This window comes from Alligator sinensis, unplaced genomic scaffold (assembly GCF_000455745.1).
Source record: "Alligator sinensis unplaced genomic scaffold, ASM45574v1 scaffold360_3, whole genome shotgun sequence".
In the NCBI taxonomy this organism is placed as follows: Eukaryota; Metazoa; Chordata; order Crocodylia; family Alligatoridae; genus Alligator; species Alligator sinensis.
The window spans coordinates 707,286-720,433 of record NW_005841977.1 but is presented as its reverse complement, the minus strand read 5'-3'; the positions used below and the strand labels follow the sequence as shown (position 1 = coordinate 720,433).

General features: G+C 48.2%; 1 protein-coding gene across 1 annotated transcript in view; it reads left to right on the top strand.

Moving 5' to 3' along the window:
- The first annotated feature begins 1,326 nt into the window (after positions 1–1,326).
- SH3PXD2B (SH3 and PX domains 2B) overlaps positions 1,327–13,148 on the top strand; it is a 106,253-nt gene continuing 94,431 nt past the window's right edge. The window contains exons 1-2 of the mRNA XM_014518714.2: positions 1,327–1,371; positions 7,578–7,658. Coding sequence (XP_014374200.1) covers positions 1,327–1,371; positions 7,578–7,658 — 126 coding nt within the window. The remainder of the gene's footprint in view (positions 1,372–7,577; positions 7,659–13,148) is intronic.

Sequence of the window (13,148 nt, the reverse complement as noted above, 5' to 3'; positions counted from 1 at the left end):
GAGAGCTCCATGCTCCCCTCCACAGCCCTGCACTCCTGCTGTGGAAAAGGGCTTGGAAACTGGTGGATGCAGGCCAAAAGCAAGCAGCACTCGGCCAAGAGCTTTCTTTGTTTCCAGTTGCCTCCCTCCTTTCTTTTCCTTTTCCTCTTAAAATTTCCCACTCTTTTTTTCTATATTAAACATTGCTCTCTTTTGGGTCATTCTCTCAGCTGGTTTGGTTTCACATCCCCTTTGAACGTCTCACCAATTCTCTAGAAACCCAGCACAATCCACTGTTCTGAGTAGTAAGAATCTAGCATTGTCTCCTTGTGTTTGGCTTGGAGGGAAGAGGAGTGGAATAGAAAGGCTGGTACTTTTCCCTTTGCTGGTGAAAGATGCCTTTAAATATGTGGAGTTTTCCACAGAAAGGTTTATTGTACATAATTTCTCTGGACCTGGGACCACACAGGCTTAAACCCATTTGAAATAACTCTCTGCAGACAGTTCTCTCTCTGCTGGAGGTTGTTATGTCTGACTTTGCATTGGTAACTGGTAAATGTCTGTGGACTTTCATTGTTTCTCATGTCAGGGAAGGGTCAGCCGCACTATAATGCATAGGACAGTGCTTCTCAACCCTCTGCGACTCAAGGCGCCCCTCCAAAACTTTTCAGAATTCAGTGGCACCCCATTTAAAAAATGAAGATAAATATAGTATGACTATAATAATATAAACGCTATCATTTTGTTGTTAATATTGTGCTTGGAGGCCAGAAGGGGCAGAGCCTGGGGATGCCCAGTTGTCCAAGACAAGGTGATTGGCTTCACATGCAGTATGTGGGGAGAGGTGGGCATGTGAGGCCTAGGAGAGGGGTGCAGGCAGGCCAAGGGGGTGCTGTAGCCAGGTGGAGCTGTGCTGTGTGCCTCCTGCAGAGCCGGATCTGTTTGTGGTTGTTGCAAGAGCCTGTGCTCCTGCTTCAGACCTTCCCACTCAGGCAGCACCATGCAGGATCTGAGAGTGGAAATGTGTAGGGCAGGTGGGACTGTCTTGCCCACGCATCTCTGTTGTCAGGAGATGTTCCGGCCGCTTCTCCATTCAGCTCTGACACGGGAAAGTGCGCCTGCCTGCAGTACATTGCTTCTGTTGCAGGCCTTCCCAGTTGGGCTCCGCTGTGCTTCATGAAAACCAAGGCACGTAGGGTGGTTTCACCCTGCGGTGACAGCAACTTGGAAATAGATGCGGCTGCCACCAGTTGAGCTGCCCAGCACACCTGTTTCCAGGAGCTAACCTGGAGGAGCTGCAGCAGAAGCAGTGCCTGCCTGCTGCCAATGCTTTTCGGTGTGGTTCCAATGCCCCTCCTGAAAGCAGATGAGGAAATGCTGCGTATCCCTTGGGTAAGAGGTGGGACTTAAGTATTTGTAAAGCGCTTCCAGTCATTTTAGGAGGTCAGGGTTGTATTCATTATCAGGCATGTGCAAGGGTCCTTCATCTTTGTATCAGTACAGTCCTAACTGCTGCGAGTGATCTCAGTATGTGCATTGGGTATTTCATTTGCGGGAAGAGAAAAAGCTATGGCTGGCTGTTCCACAGAGTGCCAGCTTTCACTAGAGTTCGGATCACGTCCTAAGCCTCCAGACTTGGGCACTGTTTGCATCTGGCTTTCCTGTGGGATCCCATGCTTCAGCCTGTCTTGCTCTTCTGTTGGCTCTAACGTGTTGAACCTCTTGGTTACCGTGGAATGCTACTGCTGCCGAGTGCCATTCCCAGTAGCTGTTTGCCTGGTCCTTGTTGCATGCTCCCGCTGGGAGGATGGAGCTCTGCTCCCTTGCATCGCGGAGGAAAGTGTTCTCTTCACTGTAACTTGCCGGCGTGTTTCCCTCTGGTTGCCAGAGCCATTTCTAACATGATAGCTGATTGGCAGCTTTCGTTGACAGCTCTGTTATGGTTGGCCGAGTGCCATTTGCATCTCTCTAGCAACTTGTCATTTTTGACAGGTCCCTTACGAGGACTTTTCAGTCCTGCCTTGCGCTGGCACGTTCTCGCTGCAAGCTGCCTTTGCGAGGAACACTGAGGGGCGGAGGGGACTGTGATGCACATGAGATCATGTGAGAGTCTCTGTAGGGAACAGTCTTGCGTTAGCCAGCAGGATGGATAAGATGACCTCAGGTCTTTTTCCATCCCTTGCTACTTTGATCTGTGAGGGGCCAGCTTGAAATAAAAATGCACCAGTGGTGGAAATACAGGTTCAGAGGTTTCTGTTGACCTGATGTGCTTCTTGTCAATGTCTAACCTGTGATTTTTCAGTAATTGATATGCAACCTATCACCCCTAGCCCAATGCTCAGTAAGAGGTAGAAGGAAGCCAACTCACTGCTATGATTATCAAAGTGATCAGAATATCTGACCTATTTCATTAATTTCATTTTCCGTGGAGGATTAGTGAGCTTTCCCTATACAAAGGATTGACACTTTATGAAGGAATGGGTTACTGGAGGCTTCTCTGAGCTTGTTTCTGAAAGGTTCACACCAGCTACCCTACTTAGTGGATTTAACACGCTATGCTCCTGCATTATGCAAAGATGCAAGTGGACCGTACTTTTGCTGTTGGGATTGTCTGAGCTCTTCACGTTCCGACGTAATTAACTTGCATCTTAAGGGAAGAGCTAGTTCCTCTCTTCTGGAGTTGCTACTCTCTCTGAAAAGACAGCTCAGGCTAGTTTAGTTTTTGCTCTGGATCTTGGGCCGCCGCCACTGTCTGAAGTTGAAAGAGAGTGCATCTTTATTTATGCCTTGGATGGATATGTGGCTGGGCAGGCAAAATAAAAGATAAGAAGCTTGTAGCCTATGGAAGAGCAACTTAGGAGGCAAAGTGCCAGATTTTAAAGAGTATTTAGGCATTGCTGAAAATACCACCAGGCACTTGCTTGCATTTTCACATGCCTGAATACCTTTAAACATCTGTCTGTAAGACCTCATTTTCAAATACAATGTAGGCATTTGGAAGCCAAAGTCATTTTTGATAATGAGGGGTTTAGCGCCTAAGCAATTAAGAAGCCTCAGAAATTGTTACCTCTACCTTGTGCTGGCAGGCCACTTGCCATGACCAACAGTTCAATGCTTTCTGGAGCATGGCCTCAAAGTTTCTTTGCGTTCTCTCTTGGTCTCTGGATCAAATTAAACTGTAGCGTAAGAGGGCCCAGTTCTCTAATTTGTGCTTGCTTGTGCCAAGACTCAGTTGGCTATTTGTTTTTGAACATCAGACTTCACTGACGTTTTAACACAGCTTTGTTCAGCGGGCTAAATGGGAAAGAAGCATTTGATGGATCCTATAATCCAGTGCTAATGGGCTGGGAGGTGAGAAGGATAAGAAATTCTTTCTGACGAAAGAAGAACTGTCAGTTCCCAGGTTTCACAGAGTCAGCGACTTTCTCTCTGCTGTGCAGGTCCTGTGGTTGGCCCAGGAAACCCTGTAAATATTTAGATAGCTTTAACTGTTAGTCTTGGCCGTAGGTCTATGCTACATGATGGTGTTGCAGCCCCTCCTGCAACCTCTGCTTTCCTGCCATCTGCTCCAATCCTCCCACCCCACTAGGAAACAAATGCATTGGAGTTGAGTTCTGATATTTTTCCCCTCCTCTCTGCTGCTTGCCCAGTTGTGTTCATCATTTTGGGATGGAACAGTTAGGATGAGTGTACAGAAGAAGGGGAGAGCTAGTTGCAACTGCTGTAGGATCTCTCCACAAGGAACCCCCATTTTGGTTGGGAAAAGAGTGGTTATCCTCTATGATCCTCTGGAAATAAAGATTAGCACTGGAGAAGGCCTACTGAGTAACTTATTCCATATCCCTATACCTAGAAACCCAGGCAAGGAAGGGCAGTTGTCCACTGAATTATATTGTCCACCTCCCACTCCTATGTTCTTTTCAAGCAGTTGTTTCTGTTGGAGGTAGTTCTGAGGGTGACGTCACATGGAGATGACATGGTTTTTCCTTGGGTAAATAGATGCAGTGAATGAACCCAAAATATGTACCCCCTCTCCAGCACCAGCCACCTCACATCACTATAGGCTCTTCTAGACAGATGATCTGAGGCAGGGGAAACTGCCACATGAAAGCTAAGCACTAGATGTTCAAAGGTTGGGTTAGATGCTTGGCCATGATGGCAGGGGTTATTGGGTAGGCCCTGAAAGGAGCTACATGCTGTTTTTAGTCAAGAGCATGCATAGGCATCATTGGTGGGAAGGGTGGAAAATATTCATAAGGGAAGGAGTTGGGCTTCCAGGAGATACTTTAACGAGGCAGCATTTTCCATACGTATATAGAATCTCCCACTTCTGCACGTTTTTGTTCCCTGCCCCTTTCTATTTTTGCACAGTCTGGAAAGGAAGGAGGGGACTATCCTGCTGTTAAACTGAATGTGTAACCATCCATTCTTCAGGTGTTCCAGGAAAGATTGGCACCTACCTGAACTAGATTAAAGTGAATAGGAAGAAATGCTCCTGCCCTCTTAATTGTAAAGCATGTGGTGCCCTTGCCCCAAAACCTCTTGGCTGCTTATCCCTCTGAGTTGTTTCTTTTTCAATTTATATGAGCTCTAGTAAATACCTTTCTACATACTGACTAAAATCCCAGCACAGTAAACTGTTGATTCCAAAATAAAGGCAGGATATGAATAAACAATGGAGGAAAAATTGGCTTTTCCTCCTACCCCAGTGGAAGGCTTTCTCCAGGCAGGCAGCCAGCAGTGATATAATGCTGTGAAATGCTATAGAATGATAAGGGAGCTGGGGTATCGGCAGAGCTTCCAACCTACATGATGTCTTACTGGCTGCCCTATAGACCCTGATGGGAAGCTAACAGCAGCTTGGATGCACTCTGGTGTTAACGCTTTACTGGCTAGAAATAAACTCTGTCCCTGAGCTCAGGTTGGTGGGTTCTTTGTCTGAATTTGCTTAATCTTGCTTGGGTGGGGAAGAAGGGTGCTTATTGCTGCATGCTGCTGGAATTGTGCAGGGGGATGGCTTTCTTGTCCTGGCCCTAGTGAAGTTGCCTTGGCTCTCAAGTTGCAGCAAGAGAAGTTTAGGTTGGATATTAGGAAAAACGTTCTCACTAGGAGGGTGGTGAAGCACTGGAATGGGTTACCTAAAGAGGTGGTAGAGTCTCCAGCCTTGGAGGTTCTTAAGGCCTGGCTCGACAAAGCCCTGGCTGGAATGATGTAGTTGGGGATGGTTCTGCTTTGATCAGGGAGTTGAACTGGATGATCTCCTGAGGTCCCTTCTGAACCTAATTTTCTATGATTCTAAGGACCTGGCAAACAATTGCCATCTCTGTTAGGCCTATCGTGACAAGTCTACATTGCCTAAAGAACTTTGTCTGTCTATGTCCTTAGACCAACACAGCTACAACCTACACCCCTGCATCCCTCAAGGCTTTTGTACCTGTTGTAGAGGGCCATTCAACCTTCATAGTGTCTATAAAAGGAAATCTAGGGTCCCTCTTGTCCAGAAGTTCAGGTCTTGCTTGAATTAAGGGAGGATTGTTATTGGTAGAATGGGACCAGTGAGACTGAGGTGAGTTCTCATTTCTTCAAGAACAGTGGGGCAGAGGATACTCAAGTAAGTTCATTACAACCCAGAAAGGAAGGAAAAGAATGTTAAATTTGAGGCTTTGACCAAAACAAATGGTCATAAAACTATACTGTATCTATGCTACTGAATGGATTTCCTTTCCTGAAGACCAGGAATAAGCTTCTTCATTTAGCTTTTTTGATCTGTTGGCTTTGGCTACGCATGCAATAATCTCTCATAATGGCAAATGAGTTTTATTCCAGGATTGAATGCCATAATGTCTAGACATCAGAGTACAAATAATGGCTCAAATAATTAGATGTTCCTCTCTTCCTCTTTATCTCCTGGTTTTAGCTTCAAGTTGTGGTCTTGAGGCTGATTTCTGGTCTGGTTCACTTTAGACAAATGAATTTGTCTCTATCAGAGAATCTAAACTGGTAACAGATTTTTTTAAAACATCTTTTATTATATTTCATTCATGTCCTTGCTAGAGCATCATTTGAAGTTGCTAGTGTTTCCATTCACCTGGTCTTCCAAAAGCTTTGCTCCTGTTCTGGGGAAGGTGCTTTTGAATATCTTGCAGCAGAAAAAGGGAGCTCCTTTTGAAATAGTCACGGAAAGAAGTGCCTTCACCTTAGTAGCAATCAGCACAGCCTGAACTTTGCAACCCTGAGGGCTTACATTGTCAAGAGTTATCTGATTTGTGTGAATGGAGATAAAAAGTATTAAATATCAAATCTTTGCCCAACTCTATGATTTCCTTGCCATCCTCTATCACGGATGATCAGAAATTGCTTGTTTTGGTTTTCACTGCTTATTGAGGCCTGTAGTTTATGCACAAGCCCTATGCATAACCTACAGTTATGGGAATTAATTATGGACTGCTTTATGTGCGGGCCGGGAGCGATCCGCGGCCCTTTTGCGCACGCGGGCTGTGGCCAGCAGCCCGGGCACGCGGGGTCGGAGAGAACGGGCGACACGCTAGAATTAGGCACAGACGCGTAATGGTTGATTTAAAAATTATTTACTTACACCGAAGATGGTCGCGGTGTAGGCTGGACAGTTTTCCAGGCACAGCTCCGATTAAATCCTCGTTTGAGGACTACGACAAGCTCGCTCTCTCCCACGGAGTTGTTGAAGCTCCCTGGGTCCGTTTCTTTTGCGCGCAGGAAGGGATATGTCTAGGAATTAATCGGCGACGGGGAGAGGCTAGAGGCTGATCAGACCTCTGTTGCCTGCTTGAAATGCGCTGGGTCCAATAGGCTCCGCAGCGCTTAGAGATCTTCACACAGCGTGAAGTCTCCTCCTCCTGGTGTTCGTGGAGTCCTCCCTTGCGGGGGTTCTCCAAGTTCTCCAAACCGGGTGGAAACCACCCAAGCCTTTTTATACGGCTAGCAAGCCAATCACTAGCCGCCACGTGTGCATAATTTCACGCAAGCCAATAATGGGGCTTGAATTAGAATACAAATGGTGGGAACTCTTTGCAACGAGCATTTCTCAGATGCAAAAGAAATGCACACTGCAAAGAAAGCTACAAATTTGGTGGGAAAATAATTTAGCAGTGCCAAAGCGCACACAAAACAAAAATCACAACTTTGGGTTGTGACACTTTAGACAGCAGAAAGGTAAACAGGGCCTAAAACACTTTGTAAGTAAACAGAATCTCAAGGTATTTCTGAAACCGTTAGAGTGAGCTGTGCGCTTGATAGACTAGTGGATATTCCACAGGTGTTATAGCCCTTAATCCTATGCTGTATTAGCTAGTGTGCTTTCAGGCTACTGCAGACCACAATTTTAGGTCTCTGTAGATCGCAGTTTGTGCTGGACCTGCATGGGGGTGCCCAAGATGTAGCTGCTAACACTTGACCTATCTAGCAGTGGTGGTAGCTTTGGAACACAGCATGTCCTTGTGCTCTCCTGAATTAGGGCCTTCTGTAGCTATTCTGGAATCTGCCCTAACCCCCAGAATCATGGGGAAGGAAGCAAGTTTGCTCTATTGGTGTCATTTTCCTCTGACCTTCTCTTTTCTCCACAGGTGTATATAATCAGGGTCACCTGGTCCAATGGTTCCACAGAAGTCATTTATCGACGGTACAGCAAGTTCTTTGACCTTCAGGTATGAATCTCACTAACATTATATGCTTGGTATTAGGACGTGTGCTTTATGGAACATAACTTGTATGCTATATTAAGGGTCGTATTTCTTTGACATTTTACAAAAAATGCTTTGAATTGAGGGTACTTATGTGTATTTAGATATTACATTTGAAAAAAAACAACTGAATGACTGGCTGGTGTAGTACTGGAATTGGTTGGTTGCACATCAGTTATGTTCTGTACATGAAAGTGGCTGAGAGGCAGCAATCTTGGAGTCTAAGAGGAACTTTTTAATTTTAGACCAGTACCCTGCTGCAGTTGTTGCTTGTTTGAATATTGTTGTCTCTAAACTCTTGAGGTTTTTGGATGCTGATGGACGCACAGCTCCTCACTGTAACTCGTGGCACTTCACAAGAACCGCCATGAGTTGCAGCGTTCCCCCTGAGCCAAACGTTTGCTGTTGGGTCTGGTGGATTGGAGGATCAAGCTCCAGTTTTGGAGCAGCTGTATGTCTGCAGCTGCTCTCCCCTAGCCCCACCCTCCCCGCTCCTCCCCGCTCCAGTGCTGTCTTCAGAATGGGAAGTGGGGAAAGGGAGAGGAGGGATCTTGGTCTGGGGTTTACCTAGCTTGCACTAGTCAGGGAAATAGGGCGCAGACAGAAGTTACAGCTGTTGCGCGATCAGCCCCTTGAAAACACTCTGCAGCCATGCCCTGACAGAAGTGCACAGCTGTAGAGTGCTTTAAAAGTGCCCAATTACATGACAGTCTGAACCCTCATTACATGAGGTGGGAAGGCTCCAATCCACCCACCCCACCCTCCATTGCAAGCTGGGCAAATCCCAGACAGAATTCCCTCCTCCCTTCTCCCCCTCCCATTCTGAAGACAGCACCAGGTACAGGGCTGGGCAGTATCAGGCCAGCCCTGCTCCCGGCATGCACTGACAGACTTTAGTGAAGGCAATCCACTTTGGAATGTAATGAGGGTTCATAGTGTTGTGGGATCAGGCATTTTTAAAGCACTCTTGCAGCCATGCTTTTCTGTATGGGCATAGTTGCAGAGCACTTTCAAGTAGAGGTGCACCAATATATCGGTCACATATCGAGTCAGCACCAATAACAGGAAAATTGACACTATAAGCAATCGGCTTTTTTTTTTTTGCTGATAATGTCACTGGTAAATGCCATGTACCTGTGCTCCCCACCTCTGTGTGGACCCCCGGAGGAGGCATGGGATTTGTGTGCAGGGCAAAGGTGGGCTGCCCACTGTGGGCTTGGGGCCAGGGGCTGTGATGGCCTCTTCCCGGCAGGGGGGCTGGGTCGGGGCTGCGCTCAGGGCAGGTGGGAGTAGGACAGACTCAGCTGCACAGGATGGGCAGTTGTGGTGGCAGCACTAGGAGGGGGACTATGAGGAATTTTGGGGTGGCCATAGGCCCCCCAAGCCCCTCCTAGGGCCACCCTTGCTGGAGCACTCTGTTCTTCTGCCTTTCCCTCGGGTGCCCTGGTGCCCCAAGCAGGGGTGGTGCTAAGGGGGACTTAGTAGGCCATAGCCACCCCTCCCATCACCACTGCCCACCCCGTGCAGCTGAGCCCACAGCACCCCCATCTGCCTTAAGCACAGCTCTGGCCCAGCCCCCCTGCCAGGAAGAGATTGTCACAGCCCCTGGCTTCAAGCCCACAGTGGGCAGCCCACCCACGTCTTGCACACACATTTGAGGGGGCACATGCCCCCCCACGCCTCTTCTGGGGGTATGCGCAGCAGTGGAGAGCTATCCCCTTTCCCCACATGCCCCAGACAAGTTGCCCACAGCTCTGTCCCCTCTCCTGGCCCCAGGGTAACATTCATTGCCCTGGCCAGGCAGCGGCTACCCCAACCCCTGCCCAGCCCCACTCCCTCCCTCACAGTGGGGGCCTCAGTCTGCCCCATGCCCTCCCCCACCCCCAACAGACTCTCCAAGTTGCCAGTTGGTATTGGCTGGAATGGCTAGTTAATAATCGGCTATCAGTATTGGCCAATAAAATCTTTATTGGTGCACCCCCCTACTTTTCAAGGGGCTGATCTTGCGACAAATGTAACTTCTGTCTGCCCTTTCTGTTCCCTGACTAGATGTTTGATTTAGAAAAGTAGAAGGCGATATCCATCCCCTTGGGGGAATTCCATCCATGTTCAAGCTGAGACCTGTCTTGCTTTCAGGATGTAAGCTTCAGTTTGCCACTTTGAGCGTTTGTGAGATTCAGCAAGGTCAGTTGCTGAATTTTGAGGAAGACCAAATCACACCTTAAAGGGAGACTGCCTTGGGGCTCTGCACTGAGACACAAATTACCTGCAATCCTGCCGAGTACCTGCAATTTACACTGGGTGGATGAAAGGCCTGCTGCTTCTTGAGCTGTATGTGCTGCCGTGGGTCCCTCAGTGGTCAACTGTGGATGCTAGAGACATATCGAGCCAAAGTACATTCTTGCTTACTCATATTGCAAGGTTATAGTACCTGTTTAGTGATTCAGTCTCTTTCTAAAAAAAAAATTGTTACTGCATCTTTTAAATGGAGGTTTTTTGATGTGTGACGGAATAACAGAAATGACTCTTAACTTAGCTTGAATTAAGAGCAGGATAATGATTTCCCAGTGGCGCTTTTTTTTTTTTTTTGTTTCATTCATTTGCTTTTACAAATCATGTGCCTAGGATTCCCACTAGTGTTTCACTGAAGTTTGTTGGATGGTTTTCATGATACTTAGGAAGGGCTTTCAGTTTTGGGGGTGTTTTAGCCTTTTGAGCAGGGGCCAATTATTTCAGCTGCAAGGCTGCCTAATTACTTTTAGTGAGGTGTTGAGGGCTGCAAGGGTAGCCCCACCCCTTGACAGGTGCCACCCCCCCCACACCCCACCCCCGGTCACCATCTTGGAACCAGAAGTCTCATCTCCTGACCCCTGCCACCAGACATTGTTGTCGTACTTTGCTGCCCATTGGGCTCCCCCTCTCTCGCCAGCGACGGGAATGGGGCGTGGGGGGGGGGGGGGGGGGCGCAAGGGGTGTTTTGCTTGTCGTCTTGGAACCAGGAAAAAACCCCACATTGTATACTAAAAGTCAAACATCTAGTATAACATATTTTAATTTTATTAAAAATAAATATCTATTTTTGTCCTGACTTGCATGTCTTTGCATAGTGTATATAGAGGTGATTAATAACTCAAAATAAAGTCTTACTCTGTGTATTGTGTCGGGAGTGGGTGTGGGATTTGTGGGGGGAGGGGGTATGAAGGGGTTGGGAGGTGGGGGGGGTGTGGGTATGTGAGTGGGGGACTCCCTGCCACATGCCCCCACCGTGGCGCACAGTCCTTGCCACCGGCAGCAGCAGGCAGTGGCCCCTCGGGGTGCTCCTGGCTCACAGCAGGTAGAGCCCCCCAGCAGCACACAGCTGTGGCTGAATCCTGGGAGCTGCACATGGCGGCATAGAGCCGGCCTGACCCAGGCTGCTGGTACACACCTTCAAAGCAAACAAGGGTGGCTCTGTGCCAGCACATGGGCTCTGAGCACAAACCACATGCCATCAGGCTGCGCTGGCTCTGTGCCTCCACGTGGGGCTTCCAGCACTCCAGCAGGGAGCCATACATGGAAGTATGGAGCCCACCTGGCCTGATGGTGCATGGACCAGGAGCCATAGGGCATTGCTTGCCATCGGTCTGGGTGGACTTCATGCTTTCACGTGTGGCTCCCTGCTGGGGTGCTGGAAGCCCCATGTGAAGGCATGGAGCTGGCCCAATGGCACACAGCTCCCCCCCACATGCTGGCTTGGACCCAACCTGTAGGTGTGCAGCTCCTGCCTGTAGTTCCAGGAGCTCCATGTGCTGGCATGGAGCCAGCCTGGTCTGTCTTGAAAGCATGCACTAGCGAGGCAGGCCGGGCTAGCTACGTGCCAACACATGCAGCTCAGCTCCTGGGATTCAACCAAAGCTGCATGCTGCTAGGGGGCTTTGCCCGCAGCAGGCCAGGAGTGCCTTGAGGGCCCACCACCAGCAGAAGCTGTGTGCTGTGGCAGGGAGGCCCACCCCACTCCCTCCTCCTCCAGGCGGGAGCTCCGCTCCTACTCAACAGCTGTCCGGTTGTACACCATTGCACTCTGTGCCTCCAGTGGGGCTCCCAGATCGAGTGGTGGGAGCCCCATGGAGGTGGAGGCACAGAGTCCACCCAGTCCAATGGTGCGTGACCTCTGAAAGCTCACCTGCTGCTGGCTTTCAGAGGAGCAGCCATGGGCCAGTAATAATTGTTTTTTGGAGGGGCCGCACAGGGCAGATAGAATGGCCTGGCGGGCCAGATGTGGCTCATGGGCTATATTTTTGCCTGCCCCTGTTCCACAGGAACAGGTGACTCAGGACATGTCCTCTTAAATGTCTGGCTGCTTGTGGGTGAGGAGAAATCCACAAAGCTGCTCAGGAAGCTTTAATGTTTAGTTTTTACCTGTAAGGTAAAGTTACTCTTCATTCATCTTCCTAAGCTATGCTGAGATCTGCCTCTACCATTAGGACTATTTGCTGTAATTTCCTATGCTTCTGTCACTGGGCGCATCTACACGTGCATTCATGCACTTTTCCTAATGCTCATTAAATTTAGTACCTACAATGTGAGGTACTAAATGAATGTGCCTTATGCTTCCCTAATGTGCAGTAGAACCAATGCATGCTTAATGCTCAGTAGCCTATTTTACTGTTCATTAGCATAATATCATCGTTTTTTACATAATGCTTGAATACGTAGTAAAATAAACTACTGCGCATTAAAGTGCATGTGTAGACGCACCCACTGATACCGTGCTTGTGTTGTTCTCCAAAATCCCCTCTTGGCTCAAGCTTCAGGTCCACGGAAATTTGCTAAGTTACCTCTGCTGCCACCCTGCATGTCTTTCCCAGTTTTCCCGGTGTCCCCATTATGCACACTCTTGGTGTTCTGATCTTGCTCAAGGTTTGTCAGCTTCTTTATCTTTTCCTGTACACCCCAATGAGCCAAAGATTTATATCTTACTAGCTCTACTTCCAAAAGAAAAATGTGTTACTCTTGGCATATTGGGGGGAAAACTAATTGCAAGCTAATTGCACAGATGAACAGCTACAGCAGCTGCTGAAACTGGCCCTATCCAAGAACTGTTGTTGTGTTCCCCCTCCCCCACCCTGCTCCCATCTCTGCCTGATTCTGTAAAAATAATATGACATTTGGAACGGTGTTGGGTTTTGCAGATGAGGTTAGGCTGGTTGGTTGTGTGTGTATTTTGTTTCTCTTCTGCCTTGATTTGCTGAGAGAAGGGATCATGGAAACAAAAGCGTAAACTTGGCATGCATTAGGGTGTTTTGAGGTGGCTTATTCTTTTCTGTTCCTTTAGAGTTTCAAAAGTGGCTAGGCCCAGCACACTACTTTAGTGTCTCTGATACTGCCAACCCCATCAAACTGGCTTGTTGTATTCTGAAATCATAGATGTTAGGGTCGGAAGGGACCTCAATAGATCATTGAGTCCGACCCCCT